We start from the raw sequence: 15,485 nt of genomic DNA, 5'->3' as shown, positions 1-15,485 counted from the left end.
AAATATGAATCAGATTGTGTGTATAAGCTGTCAAAATCCTTAATTGACTTCCCATTTTTACTTAGAAATATATTCCAGACTCTTCACCATAGCTCCCAAGGCTTCTGCATGATCTGGCCCCTGCCTACCTCTCCAGCTTCTCTCAAACTAATGTTACCCTTTTAGTTTTACAGTGCTCACTGTACTCTACCTCAATGGTCGTCCTCCATTGATGACACACACACAGGCCCCCTTGCTTCATGGCCTGCTGTTCCTGTCCATGAGGGTGCATTGCCCTCCCTTTGATGAGGCTTCACTTCCTCAGAGCCTTGTTTCCTGACTGAGGCAGTGCAGAGCCTAGTGTAAAAACTTAGACCCGGGAGCCCATCTGGCAGTTCCCAGTTGCGGGACCTGGGCACACTGTTTCTCAGTTTCTTCATCTGTAAAATGAGGAAAATAATGATATCTACCATTAGGGTTCTTGTGTGGGTTACCTGAGGTACTCAGAAGGCTGCTCGGCACATAGTAAATTTACTGCATGTTTGTATTACTTTTTACTTCTATTAACTTTGCTTTCTCCTACTTATTTCAGGGAGCACCTTTTCTTCGTAGCAAAATCATAATCTAATTAATTACTCATTTAGGTATCAGTTTAACGTCCTTCCCCCGACTTCTGGAGCATAGACATAGTGAAAACGGGGGCATATTTATTTGGCTGATGTTTGTAAACCCAGTACCTAGCACAGACCAGCACTTAACAGACAACAAAATAGACATTCGGATAAATGTGTTGAGTGGGTAGATGGGTGGGTGAATGAGTAAATAAATGAATAAATGCCAAACATTTTTAAGTCAACTTAAATTTGATCCGTAGAAGGTTGGTAAAATAAATTGTGGTTCATTCACAAAATAGAATAGCTTGTAGCTATTAAATTCATATTAAATATGAATAGATCATATAGCAAAAATGTCTACCATTCATTATGAACTAAAAAAAAAAGGGCTTTTTAGAAGTGGTGCTTCTCTTAGGGCAGTGAGATTATACTTTTTAAATGAGCTGAAAAATGAATATGTGGTTTTTGTTCTTTTCCCCCAGAAAGTACACTGTATATACCCTTGAACTTGTTTTCATTTCACAGTAAGTACTGCCCAGCTGGTTGTTTGCTTCCTTTTGCTGAGATCTCTGGAACAATCCCTCATGGATACAGAGATGTAAGTCGCAGTAACATAGACTTATGTTAACGTTGTGATTTAACTTTATTTTTTTTAAACTCCAGAGTAGGTTGATGTGTACCGATTGTATATCTTTAATCTTAATTTATTTTCAAGGGATTATTATTATTATTATTTTTTTTTTTGTATTATGTAATGTTTCATTCTTGTGCTACAAGTCTGTTCTTTGTTATCCCATCACTAATCCTATATTTACTGAGAATACTGCCCGGGTCAACTCCTTTCTTGAGGAAAGGAGTGTCTTGTGTATAAATTACCCAAAGAAAATTAAATACTAATCTTTTATTTCTCCTTTCTTCAAGTCCTCACCATTGTGCATGGCTGGTGTGCACGCAGGAGTAGTGTCAAACATTTTGGGTGGCCAAATCAGTGTTGTAATTAGTAAAGGTATCCCGTATTATGAGAGTTCTTTGGCTAACAACGTCACATCTGTGGTGTAAGTATATGTGTTATTGACGATAAGCGGGTTGGGCAGGGGTGGGATAGTGACTAGTTAGACCTGAACAACATCACTGTTAATGGTGTTCATGGAATCACAACGGTGGGGTGAGCACTCCCATCTTTGTGTGCTGATTGTCTGAATATCCTGAAGAATATAGGCCAGGTCTCACTACCTTGGCATGTTCTCAATCAGAAAGGTAGTCATTTAGGAGGATGATTTGTTCTTCCTGAGTGCTTAAACAGTCTCGAGAGTAAGGGTCTAAAAGTCTGTGGCCAAGTTTTTATTTCATTTTAAAGATCAGGAGGCATAAGTGCTCTGTTTCTTACAGCCTGTGTGACCTAGGATGGATTGAGATAACTGAAATACTTTTGAGTATAAATTAAATTTTGACATAAATCAGAAGTAGTAGTGTTATGAATCCTCCTCTAATCCAAAGAGAATATTTTAAGAATGTATTTTTATGGTCACTACAGTGATCAGTTTTATGAAACTGAATAGGCATCACAAGCAAGAAAAGTTGAAACATTAAATAGAAATGTAATACTTGGGATCTGTTTTTGTAAATCTTGCCTCTTAGATGGGCTTAGTCCTGTAGGTAATACTAAGCCTAATGGAAAGCAGGCCAGTTTCTCTTCAGAGGTCCTAGGGCAGTTTTCATTCAGAAGATGAGAGCATAATCTGTGTCCGTGATGGTATAATACAGGAGCCAGCAGACTTCTTCTGCAAAGGACCAGCTCGCACATATATTGGGCTTTATGTGCCACATGTCCCTGGTCACTTACTCTTTTTCGGTTCATTTAAAGCTTCTTAACCATGCAGAAACCATTTTTGGCTCCCTGGCCATACAAAATAGGCCCTGTATGAAATATCATTTGCCCATCCCTGGTATAGACATAGCTACCTTTCCATCTTTTGGTTTCTTCTAGATGATTTTACGCAGACTCTTTCATTCCTTTCCCCTCTTCTACCTTTAGAAAGAATTTTTTTCATCAGTTCTCTTCCTTTCATACCTTAAGAAAAAAATAAGGGTGGGTCACATCCATTTGGAATAATGGTTTGAATGTTGTGCTGAAGTCAGGAGCATACACTGATGATTTTATCCCCCCAGGTTCTTTAGAGTCCTTGGTAAACTAGTGATGTGTTCCCCTCCTCCTCCATTCTTCCCACTGCGCTTAACTTGCCTGTTACTTTGAAATCCAGATGCGGTGCTGGGTTGCAGCTTTAACTTGTTCTGAGCTGTGCTTATTCCTGTAACAAGTGCGAGCTCTCTTATTTGTAGCCAGCTTTTTTTCTGTTTACCCCAGGAAACTTGAGCCTCATTCTCTGAGAGTTACAATGTAATGTACTTGCAACAAAAGCAAATGACACATAAAAGTTTGAGGAATCCGTTCATTTCCATGAAAGATAAATAAAATAAGTACATATTAAAGGTTACATGGGCATACTTGCACATTTCATGTGTGATACAGGCACTAGATACTTGTAGAGAAAGTTGTTTATGCTGAGTTCAGAAGTTGTTATTCTGATTTCCGAAGTTGTTTTGAAATCAGACTTTTTTTTGGGGGGGGGGGGAGGCTGAGAACAGTATCAGTTGTTTAATGGCCATAGAATATCCTTAGTTCTTTATATAGTAAAATAAAAACAAAAGAAAAAGTTTTACTAAGACAAATATGGGGAAGTCAATATATGAGTGTCACCAAGAAAAACCTTTCTCTCTTTCAGGGGACACTTATCTACAAGTCTTTTTACATTTAAGACAAGTGGTAAGCCTTTCATGGACTTTGTAACTTACTATAATTGTGTAATTGTTAATATTTTTTAAACACTGTCATGCAGTATGCTAATTGCTGTTGTTTTGCACTTTTTCATATGTCACACTAATACAATAGATGGAATAACTGAAGGTTTTATATTATTGGGAAGTTCCTTAGGAAAGGTGATTTTTTCACTATGTCTGAAGAAGTAATTAATTCAACAGAATATATTTATGAGCATCTTTGATTTTTCAGGCACTGTTCTGGTGCTAGTGAAACAAAAGTGAGCAGAATAGACAAAATCCTCCTTTCCTGGTGCTTAAATACTGGTATTGAGAGATTGACAGGAAACAGTGGATAAATTATAAATAAATAATAAATTATAAATAAATTATAAATAACTCTTTATAATATTATAGAAAATGTAGAAAAGTAAGTCAAGAAAAGAGGATAGGCAGTGCAGGAGGGACTGGTCTGGAGTTTTAAGTGGAGTCAGGGAAGGCCTCGTGGAGAAAGTGACACCTGAGCAAACACCTGAAGGCAGTAGGGAGTGAGTCATCCACTGGTCTGAAGACAGTGTCCCAGGAAGAGGATAATGCATTGCTGCTAAACTAATGGCTATTGCTTGTGAATAAATATGTCTGTCCATTTCCTGACAAGACACAAAGACATAGAACCAAGAACAACGCCTACTTTTGAAATTTCTGTATTACAGTGTTATTAGCATAGTATATATTAATTACATGTACAACAGAAAGTTTCCAATGAGCACATTTATACAGATTTTGAATTTATTTCTGGAAACCACATTACTGTCTCTGTCGTTTCAGGCTGTTACGGCACACTGGGGATGGAATCCGGGGTGATTGCCGATGCGCAGATAACAGCATCGTCTGTGCTGGAGTGGACTGACCACACAGGGCGGGAGAACAGCTGGAAACCCGAGAAAGCCAGGCTGAAGCAACCCGGACCTCCTTGGGCTGCTTTTGCCGCTGATGAGTATCAGTGGTTACAAATAGATCTGAATAAAGAAAAGAAGATAACAGGTTGGGAGACATACTTTTCTAGAATGATTCCTGGTTCTGATTTTATTCAGAAACCTGATAACATCGAAGATTTTCATAGAAAATTAGGTCACTGCAAATGTAATTGTATGGTGTTAAATATTACTGTAGGTGGTTTTATGAAACATGGCAGAGGAGAGGGGTTGGTATTTGATTTTTATTAACTTTGCTTTTTCATTGTAATAAGATTCTTTTAAGGTACTGTTTCAGTTAAGTGATCTTGACATCTCTTATAGTCGTTAAAAGAAATTTATGTTCAAGGAGTTCATTTTAAGTGCTATAAATAATACTCTTCATGTGCTGAATACAAATTTATTTGGAGCAGTTCATCAGATGGTTAGAATAATTGATTAGAATTGGGTTAAGTAATTTTTGTTAAAGATTTATGTCAATTTGGTTCTGAAAAAAAAGAATCGTTTTAATCTGTACCTTCCCAGGGGGTCGTTGTTACTTGGTAGGTAAGATATATTTTACAGTGATGTGAACACAAGCTGTCAAAACAGAGTAGTCCTTTCCTTATGTACACCCATAATTCATGTGTCTCTACAAGGGAACAGAGCCAAAGATTTATTTACTATTATAATGAAACCTGGCCCTTAGAGACGGTAATGTGCTACTGGCAAAAATGTCTGGACGGTGCACTTTAGGTATTTGGGCTTCAATGCTGAACAAGGATCAGACCGTGCACCCTAATGAAAGCCACTCTGCGTTCCTTAGGCATCGTAACCACTGGCTCCACCATGGTGGAACACAATTACTATGTGTCAGCCTACAGAATTCTATACAGCGATGATGGACAGAGATGGACGGTGTACAGAGAGCCTGGCGTGGAGCAGGATAAGGTAAAATGATTATCAAGGTTTTATTTTGAAAATGGGCCTTTACCAAAAATCAAGGAAGCTCTCCTGTGTGATGTTAACATTGGTTATCATTTGGCCTTTGCTTTCTTCTGGTTATTTTACCTTGTGTTGGTTTTTAGCTTTCTTTACTCTTCTAACTGTGGTTAGGAAATTCTTAGTGGTTCCAGGTCCTTTTTAATTATTTTAAGGGTAAGTACTTTCCTGATGTTTTTCACTACATTTTTAACTCAATTGTTTAGATACTTTATGAAGAAGTTCTAAAAAGGAGGACTGCCTGGCTGGCTCAGTGGTAGAGCATGTGACTCTTGGTCTCAGGATCATGAATTCAAACCCCACGTTGGGCGTAGAATCTACATGAATGAGTGAATTTGGGCGTAGAGCCTACATGAATGACTTTGAGTAAGTAGTGGTAACTTACAAAAAAAAAAAAAAAAAAAAAAGAAATCCTAAAAATGAACTTGTAATTTCTTAAGATTTTCTTATTAATCCAAAGAATGATGGAGAGCCTAATTTTGTTCCCAGATTTCTTTTCTGTAGGCCAGGGGGGACAAAAGACAAAAGCTAAAGGCAAAAGTACATTATAGTGTAGGATATAGATTTGAAAGTTTATTTCAAGATTACCTCCCCAAATTTTGTCTTAGGAAACTTCTATTTTTTTTTCCTACCTGAAGAATTTTCTTAATTTCTGTGGTAATTATGAAATTGTTGTTTCAGTTAGTAGACTGTGATAATGCAGAAATGGTCCAGAGCAGATGATAAGGGATGGGGGGGAGTAGGCAGAAGTATGTCTGGCTCGTGATCCACCACAAAGATCTTATAACTGGGCGAATCCTTGTGCTCAAGGAGGGTAGATTTCTTATCACCTAGAATTGAAATTGTAAGCACAATTTTTTTTAGTGAAACTTCCCTGAGTTTAATTTCAATTATATGATGCTGTCTGTTCTCTATCATATGTATGATTTGCTAATATATCTTCAGTTACCACTTTTCTTATCTCTCTAGTCAGAAAACTCCAGGGGCTTCCTATAATCTGTCATATGTATCTAAACTCTTTCGTTGTTATTCAAGGTCGTCTTCCCTCTTTTCTGTTTGATATCACATGACCTTCATCTTTGGTGAGGCTCTACCCATTGAGTATATAACAGTATTGTCTTTAGACTTATCTTCTGCTTAACCCCAAACTTGGCTACTTTTTACTCTGAGCACATCTGTACTTATTTGTAGAATATTTGTTATACTTGTGGAATATAGTTAATTTTTTGAAATTATAAGAATTATCCATGCTCCTATTATAAAAACATCTAGCACTATTGAATTACATTTCTGAAAAAGACTTTCTTTTTTGCTTCATTTTTGAAAGATAATTTCATTAAATATAGAAACCTAGGTTGATGTAGTTTTTCCCTCCATTGTTTTCTGGTATGCGTTGTTTCTGGTGAGAATTCCTTTGTTCCTCAATAGGTAATGCGGCTTTTTATTCCTTAGCTGCTTTTAAGATTTTCTTTTTATCATCTGTTTTAGGCAGTTTGATTATGATGTCCCTTTGTGTAGTTGTCTTCGTGTTTCTTCTGCTTGGGCTTTTTCGAGCTTCTTGGATCTGTTGGTTATAATTTGCATCAAATTTGGAAAATTGTGGGCCATTTTTTCTCAAATATGTTGCTTCTCTAATTCTAACTACATGAATATTATGACTCTTGCAGATGTCTCACAATTCACTGGTGCTCTACACATTTTTTTTTTTTTTAATCTCCTTGTTCTAGTTAGGAAAATTCTATTGTTTTACCTTCAAGTTCACTAATCTGTTCTGTAACATCTAATCTATTAATCCTGTCCAGTGTATTTTTATCTTCTGTGTTTTATTTTTACCTCAAAATTTTCAGTTTTGGGCTTTTAAAAATTTCTTTCAAGTCTCTCCTGAACATTCTCATGCTTTTTTCCACCTGTAAAACATATGGAGTATATAATAACTCTTTTAATGCCCTTATCTGCTAATTCTGTCTACTAATGTGTCACATGTGGGTCTTTTTCTTTTTTAAGTTTATTTATTTTGAGAGAGAGGGGAGAGCGGGAGCAAGCAGGGAGGATGCAAGGGAGAGGGAGGGAGAACCCCAAGCAGGCTTCACGCTGTCCGCGCAGAGTCTGACATGGACTTGATCCCACAAACTGTGAGATCAAAATCAAAAGTTGGACCCTTAACTGTGCCACCTAGGTGCTCCCATGTGGGTCTTTTTGTGTTGATGGGTATTATGTAAAATATTTACATGCCTGGTAATTTTTGATTGGTTGCCAGACATTGTGAACTTTTACATTGTTTGGTGCTAGTGTTTTTTATTACTCAAATATTTTTAGCTTTATCCTGGTATGCAGTTAGGTTACTTGGGAATTGTTTGGTCTTTTTAAGGTTTACATCTTAGCTTTGTTAGGCAGGACCTGAGCAGCTTTTAGTTCAGATTTTTTTTCTACTACAGAGACAATAGTGTTCCAAGTACTCAACCCAAAGTCCCATGTATAAATGAGTTTTCTTCACACTGTCTGTTGGTAACATGTGCTGTTCCCAACCCTGAAAAGGACTCCTTTTCAGTGGTTCTTTTCCCATCCATAGATAGTTTCCTTACATGGAACTGAAGAGTTCAGGAGAAACTCCCTACAGATCCTAGAAGTCTCTCTTTCTCTGCAGTTCTTTTCTCTCCTATACCCTGTCTTGCGAATTCTAGCTGGCTTGGCCTCTCCATCTCTGAGCTTTGTGTTCTCAATTCACTGAGACACGAAGGCTCTCTCCAGACAGTATTGGGGCAATAGAAGGGTTCACCTCCTGTGTTTCTCTTCTCTCAGGGAATATTGCCCTGTACTGCCTTTGGTCCCACGTTTAAAAACCATTGTTTTATATATTGTATCTAATTTTTTCAGATGTTCAGGTCAAAGAATAAATTTAGTCTCTATTAGTGTCCTGGATAGAAGTAGAAGTCTTTACATTGAATTATATAAAATACCAATCTCTTGGCTCACTTACATTAGCCCATCTGCTCCCTCATCTACCTCCAACTCCAGAGTAATTGGTATATTCTGTTTTCACACCCTTTCTAAATAAGCATGCACACATGCATGATGAGCACATACAGACTGAGACAGCTTTTGGTTTTCTTTTCAGTAGATGGGAATGTACCTAAAGAACAATAGAATGTTGTCCTTCCTTTCAAAGCCCAGAGCCCCCTGATGAAAGCTTCAGCTCTGAAATGCTGCCAACCCAGTGGTGAGGGTTGAACGAGTCACTGTCCCTTGGCATGGTATCTGCATCAGAGCAAATGACTTCTCAGAGGGGAAGAACCAAGCCTCAGGCTAGGAGTGCTCCTGGCCCCTGAAATAAACCAGGAGACACACAGGCCACTGGCATAGAAATCCTGATTGGCCGCTGTGTGGGTGGCTCTTCCGGAAATCTGGTGTTAGAAGCTCAGATTCATGGCTCTGAAGTGAATCTCTGCACATAGGAGGTGCTCATAGTACTAACTTGAAGCCCTTGACCAAGTCCTGGTGAATCACACCTACTCAGAGAATAATAACATCCCCAGCTCTTCTTTAAGCATTGGTTTGTATTACTCTGTCCGTATGTATGACATTGTGTCTTATTGTGGTTTTTCAGAGCTTAAAGAAATGATAAAAAGTAGAAGATACTGGCTCATTTTCTGTTTATCATCTAATCACCAAATGAATTTTCAAAATAAATGTTTAACCAGCAAAAAAAAAAAAAAAAAAGATGGGAATGTATATACAACTTGATAACATGTTGCTTTTGAATAGCTGCCATATTTGTGTGTGGTAATATCCAGTAAAATTTAAGTTTCTTGAGAGTAGGGACTTTGACTTCCATTTCCATTTTTATCCTCATGACACCTTACAGACCTCTTTACACACAGGGTCTTATAATAAATGGTCAAAGATCAGAGCAAGTCTTTTTTACTTAGTTTATATAAAATCTTTATCCTTTAAGGTTTTCTGTAAAAATGAAACTCCAGTGTGGAGTAAGATCTCAGGGTTAGTTTTTATGTCTAAACTATTGTTCCTGTTCCACTAATACAGTAGACAACAAATAATTGCTTTTATTTTATTTCTGAGGAAATAAAGAAGAGAACTGCAGAGAGAGAGAGACTTCTAGGATCTGTCGAGAGTTTCCCCTTAAATCTTCAGTTGCATGTAAAGAAACTATCTGTGGTGGAGACCGTTACAACTTCAGCCCTTGTAGAAAATGAAGGCTATTAACACATCTTAGAAGTTTACAGTCTAATGCTATGTGAACCAGCCAAAATAAAACAGCCATAATATCCAGACATGACTTGATGGAAGAGCTAAACATTTATCTGCTGCAACATGAACTGATAAGATAGAAAGTACTTTGGTTTTAGGCAGATACCGATTTAGTAATAGTCTTTAGAAACTAGCCAGGTGAGTTAGCCTGAAGGAGCAAGGATTTTTTGCTTAGTGGAGCCCTGTAATTAAGTCAGAAGACAGAGACTCAAGTCACTGCTCGTATCATTGACTGGTTATGCAGTCCATTTACATTCTGTGAGCTTCAGCTTTCTGAGTTCTGCCTGTTACATCGGGCTGTCATGAAGAACATTTGAGTTAATTAAATGACAATGCTTTGTAAATAAGAGCTCTTGCAGTGTTCCATACTAGCATTATTTCCTTGAAATGGTTGAGGGAATGGGATAGTCCGTTGAAATAGTATTTTTATCTAAAGACTATTCATATGATACCTATAATACATTTGTTGCTGTTTACCTAAGATCATTATATTCGGCAGGGAGCAGTGTTTCAGAATCACTTTTCTGGTTCAGAATGCAACACAAGATGAAAATGGTTAATGTGGGAAGTGTCTTTATGTAGTTTATCCAGTAGGTGGAGGTATATAACTTATGTATTCCTTAGTGTGTGTTCACTTTCTCTCTTCTGAAAGAAAAATTATGAAAAGTACACAGTAAAGCATTTCCTCTAAGATAGTGTATGTTCACTTATGCTTTACTTTGAAAAGAAAATTAATATATTTAAATAGTTGGTAATTACACTAGAATTACTGATTTATTAATGGAATTAAACTGACTCATTGAAATTAAAGCCCTCTTCCCAAATTGCCAAGTTAACATTTTTGTTATGTTTGAATCATCTTAAAATCATTTTCGTATTCAATGTTTTTTTAAGTTTTTGATGAAGAATGTGCAGTTTCTTAGTAGTTTGTCCAAATTATGATTCATTTATCTGGTGAGAAATTAATTCTTACTGTCATACCTTACAGATCTCATTTAAGGCCCAGAGCAAAAAAAAAATAAAAACATGTTTCAGTGGAACAATTTAGCCCTGACCTCTGCTGATGTAAAGTACCATTTTTTTTTGTTGTTTTTTAAAGATATTTCAAGGAAACAAAGATTATCACCAGGATGTGCGTAATAACTTTTTGCCACCAATTATTGCACGTTTTATTAGAGTGAATCCTACCCAATGGCAGCAGAAAATTGCCATGAAAATGGAACTTCTTGGATGTCAGTTTATTCCTAAAGGTAAAGTGATAGTATGTTTTAAGATAGGTTATTTTTACTGGATTCATTTAAAATGGCTTTGCTGTTCTCAGAGAAAATAAGAAATGACAATGTGAGTGTTTAGCTTTTAATTATAATATCTTCTTAAAGAAATTTTACAAAGAAATAATTATTCTATTAAAAACTTAGTTATCAGAATGGTTTCAAAGGCTACAGGTGGAAGAAGAGAGAATATCATCGATGAGATAATATCATGCGATTTTTTTCAGGCATAGTCTCAGTCTTAATTTTTAATCAGGACTCATGTAGCATAATATACTGTATCACAAACACTGATGATTATAACAGTAAGCTTAGTCCAAGTGCCTTTTCCTCTGAATAAATTAGAAGCGGAAATAACTTCCCTGCTATTACATAATATTTTAATACTTTGTTTCCTATTGTATCTCCAAAACCTACCAGAATGCCCCCACGCAGTGGGCCCTCAAATGTTTCTTAAGTGACTTGAATGAGTAGTGTGTCAGACTGTGATGATAATTCTGTAGCTTTAAACATTATTCACCGCCTCCGTTTTCTCCTCGCTGAGGAAATTATTTTAAGAGAATTATCTCAAAAAGTGAGAAATCCTAGTAAGTTTGTACATTTAATGCATAGTATATTTATCCTTCTGACATATTGCTCTCCGAGATTTAAAATCGCTGAGCAGAAATAACTACCCTAGGGAACGTTGAAGACATTTAAATGACTGTTTTTAACTATGACTTTCATAAGCAAAATATCTCAACTTTTCTAAACCGTTTTTCAAGGTCGTCCTCCAAAACTTACTCAAACTCCACCTCCTCGAAACAGCAATGACCTCAGAAACACCACAACCCCTCCAAAAATAGCCAAAGGTATGCCTGCTTCTTGTGTGAGAATGCGGTGGTCCCTGGATTGTGGTATAATTTTCCAAAAACATATTAAAAGCATGTAAAAGAACTTTGTTTTAATCAAGCTGTTGTAGACAAAAGAATAAAGAGTATTTGAAACTTTTTTCAAGGTCGAGCCCCCAAATTTACTCAGCCACTACAGCCTCGTAGTAGCAATGAGTTTCCTGCACAGACGGAGCAAACAACTGCCACTCCTGATATCCGAAACACCACCGTGACTCCGAACGTAACCAAAGGTACCAGGCCCCCACATTAGCACCCGTTACGTGGTCGCGTTTTATTTTGCTGTAATTTCAATTTTCAGAAACACGTCCGGCTTTCAGAAACACCCTCAGCTTCTTTTCCTCTTAACTGTGTTTTTTAAGAAGAGCCAAAAATGTTTACTCCTTACCTTAGAGAAGAGACTGATTGCATCGCTCTGATTTCTCTTCTCCAGTGCCATGTAGAATTGTTCTTTAAATATTTAGAGATGGCTGCTATATTCTGGGTCTTCTCTTGTGATTTTTTTCCCCACCACAGCCAAACACAAGTAGTCTCTATTTATAAAAATAACTAACGGGGCGCCTGGGTGGCTCAGTCGGTTAAGCGGCCGACTTCGGCTCAGGTCATGATCTCACGGTCCGTGAGTTCGAGCCCCACGTCGGGCTCTGTGCTGACAGCTCAGAGCCTGGAGCCCGTTTCAGATTCTGTGTCTCCCTCTCTCTGACCCTCCCCCATTCATGCTCTCTCTCTGTCTCAAAAATAAATAAACATTAAAAAAAAAAATAACTAAAACCATTGCAGGAAACAAACGTTTTTTCTTATATATATTAAGAAAATATATATAATTTTCGTTATATATTAATTTGTTGGAGAGAAAATTTGGTGGCAAAAAGGGAAGGGGGGGTGAAAAATAAGTTTTGGTGAAAACTAACACTTTTTAAAAAGTACTGTGAGTTAACATGTTCATTAAAAAACTTTGGTCTCTGTTTTAAAAATGTTTACCATCAGTTTTTTCTGGTTATAAATATAAATGTAGTAGGATTTACTTTCAGGTTTTATGAATGATAAACAAGGTAGTAACACGTATGAAACATAGTACTTTGATTTTACTAGTTGTTGAAAAACAAAATTTCAGTTGGACTCAGAAAAAACCATCAGTGTCAGGAATTAATTTCGGTGTTGGCAGATAAAGCATTTTCAGGACCATGCAGAGACGAGGAAGTAATTCATTCCAACTAACTTGTGCCACACAGAACTTTATTCATTCTCTGAAAATTTGCCCGATGCAGATAACTTTCTCCCAGCTTTCCACGTGTCACTTTCTTTCACTTCTTCTAAAGTATTTTCTAAACAGACCATTTTCTTTCTCATGCTGCTGGAGAGAAGCAAGACTTCTTAGAGATGAGATCTCAGTGTCCCACAAAGCTTCTCACCAGTCTGCAGAAGAAATCTGTTTGGGCAGAATTCCAGGCCACATGCCTGGATGGAAGAACAGCCATTTAAAGTATTGCTCGTCTTAAAATCTGATTATAGAATCTTAAAATCTCAAGACTAAAAGTATCCTTAAAGCATTTTCTTCCAGAGCTAGGATTCTTCAAAAGAATAAAAGAATGTAGAGGTCTTTCCAGTTAAAGATTCCTTGTCTCCTTTTCTGTGGGGTGGTACTGTGTAGATGTTTTATTATTTTGGGAACCTAAGCAGATTTTTTAAACCTCTGATTAAATCGACCTGTATCCACCTGTATCCACCTGATGGTTCTCTCTCCAGTTATACATTTTTAGGGATAAAGCACATTTATTTTTCTGAATTCTTAGTGCTTTCTAGCCTGAGTGATGATGCCTGTTTTATGCACTTCTTTTCCATTTTTACATCCAGGCTGAGAGTGATGCTGGAGAAAATCATATCATGGTCAGATTTGTGCCCCTGTGTCTTCGTGAATCCTCCCTCCGGGGGGCCCTCAGCACCAGCCCATGGTCATTTTGTTTCTCTGGTTAGCTCTTTCTGTTCTCAACAGTCGCTTTTCCATATTTTTCAAACCCTTGACCCAGAGATTCTTTAGTTACTCTCAGTTACCTCTTCAACTTTACGAAGAAAGTAGAAGCAATTAGAAGGACACTCCCAATCTGTGGAGCCTGCAAACTCACCTGTACCCTCTTTCCGCTGCGTTGAAGAACGGAGTTCCTAGTCCTGCCCAGGGCTGATCCACCTCTGCCCGTGTTCCTATCCACCCAGCCATCAGAGGCCTCAGGTTATGCGTTATCCTCTCCTGCTCCTGTATCAGCAGCCTCTTTTTCTCTTTTGGCTATATTTATAAGGGTACAATAGATACTGTGGGTCAGGCCCAACACAGTGTCTGGTGCTTAGCCCCCAGCAGGCATCAGCAGTTGCCGGGACAGGGTTGCCAGATTAGGGAAGAAACTGATGGCTCAAATGACCTGAGGTGGACCATTTTCTGTATCTGGGTCCAGACTTCCTTATCTGTGGAGGGAGATAAGGGGATTAAATGATCTCCTGGTCCCTGCAGGCTCAAGCATTGTCACTTTCTGCCCTGTTGATGCACATTGGCTTTTTTTATACTTAACACTACGCTGTTGCTTTCCCCTGTCTATAAATATTTTCCCCATCATGTTGCAATATCATTTCCAATTGCTGGATAATATTTTACTATGAGGACACCGTGATGTATTTATTCCCTTTCATTGTTGAGCATTTGGATTATTTCCAGTTTTTCATTCTTTTGCAGATACAGAAACAGACCATCTTAAAAATGCATCTTTGAATGTTGTCTTAATTTTTTTTCTAAGAATAAATTCTAGACATGGAATTGCTAAGTAATTGATTTTTATACGTATTGCCCCAAAATGATACAGAAAGTATCAATTAAAGTCCTATAAAAATAACTGTTTCCTAATAACTTTTCCTAGCAATTGTTATAAATGTTTGCCAATTCGATAAACAGAAATGGCATCTCATTCTTGCTTTAACTTCTGTTTCTCTGATTACTAGTAATGCTAACATGTTGAATGGCCACTTGTGTTTTTTCATTGTATTGCTCAATCATCTCTGATTTTTCTATTGTTTGTTTTTGACTTGGATGTTCTGTAATATATAAATGATAGTAATCCTTTACCACATATTCAGAAAGATATTTTCTGAGTTTTTTATTTGCCTTTCAGTTTGTCTTGGTGATTTAAAAAGTCACAATGAAAAATTTTAAGCGTGTACAAAGGTGAAGCAAATAGTGTGAGAGACTTCCACGTGTCTGTGAAGGCTTCTGCCATTACCAACACTTGCCCGGCCTCATTTCATAAATATTGTGAACGGTAGCTTTTGAGACACAAAAGCTTTGAGGGATGACCTGGGGAACCTTCCCGCTTTCCCTTCCCGAGTCTGCCTTTGTGTTTGCAGATGTCGCCTTGGCTGCGGTCCTGGTGCCGGTGCTCGTCATGGTGCTCAGCACCCTTATCCTCACGGTGGTGTGTGCCTGGCATTGGAGGAGCAGGTCAGTACGTAGCTAGCTCCCCTGACGGGGCCTTGGAGGGTTGTTTCCAAATGTGAAGTATACACTAAATCTAGAAGATAAACTACCATTCACCTTTTTGAGAAGGAAAGGTAAGGTAGTTATTAAAGTAAAAATACATTTGTTTCTCCTTTTCATAAAACAAGAGTATGTTCAATTGCACAGTCATTTACTGCGCATCTTTATTATAGCAA

The 15,485-nt window shown here is 37.5% G+C and overlaps 2 protein-coding genes across 11 annotated transcripts in view; one reads left to right on the top strand and one right to left on the bottom strand.

Moving 5' to 3' along the window:
• DCBLD2 (discoidin, CUB and LCCL domain containing 2) overlaps positions 1 to 15,485 on the top strand; it is a 91,348-nt gene that overhangs the window by 64,689 nt on the left and 11,174 nt on the right. For all 4 annotated transcript variants that reach the window (XM_040484288.1, XM_040484286.1, XM_040484285.1 and 1 more), the window contains 9 exons: positions 1,119 to 1,191; positions 1,515 to 1,648; positions 3,377 to 3,417; positions 4,239 to 4,454; positions 5,190 to 5,314; positions 10,731 to 10,881; positions 11,667 to 11,753; positions 11,900 to 12,025; positions 15,180 to 15,273. In XM_040484288.1, the coding sequence (XP_040340222.1) occupies positions 1,119 to 1,191; positions 1,515 to 1,648; positions 3,377 to 3,417; positions 4,239 to 4,454; positions 5,190 to 5,314; positions 10,731 to 10,881; positions 11,667 to 11,753; positions 11,900 to 12,025; positions 15,180 to 15,273 (1,047 nt within the window). The remainder of the gene's footprint in view (positions 1 to 1,118; positions 1,192 to 1,514; positions 1,649 to 3,376; positions 3,418 to 4,238; positions 4,455 to 5,189; positions 5,315 to 10,730; positions 10,882 to 11,666; positions 11,754 to 11,899; positions 12,026 to 15,179; positions 15,274 to 15,485) is intronic.
• ST3GAL6 (ST3 beta-galactoside alpha-2,3-sialyltransferase 6) overlaps positions 4,099 to 15,485 on the bottom strand; it is an 85,761-nt gene continuing 74,374 nt past the window's right edge. For 5 of the 7 annotated variants that reach the window (XM_040484290.1, XM_040484289.1, XM_040484293.1 and 2 more), the window contains exon 12: positions 4,099 to 4,429. The gene's annotated coding sequence lies outside the window, so the exon portion shown is untranslated. Of the gene's footprint in view, positions 4,430 to 6,097; positions 6,196 to 13,007; positions 13,251 to 15,485 lie in introns of those variants that run through there. The other 2 variants (XM_040484294.1, XM_040484295.1) reach the window with 2 other exon arrangements.

This window comes from Herpailurus yagouaroundi, unplaced genomic scaffold (assembly GCF_014898765.1).
Source record: "Herpailurus yagouaroundi ecotype Mexico unplaced genomic scaffold, PumYag 162, whole genome shotgun sequence".
Taxonomy (NCBI): Eukaryota; Metazoa; Chordata; class Mammalia; order Carnivora; family Felidae; genus Herpailurus; species Herpailurus yagouaroundi.
The sequence above is the reverse complement of the archived record's forward strand: the minus strand, read 5'-3'. Positions and strand labels throughout refer to the sequence as shown.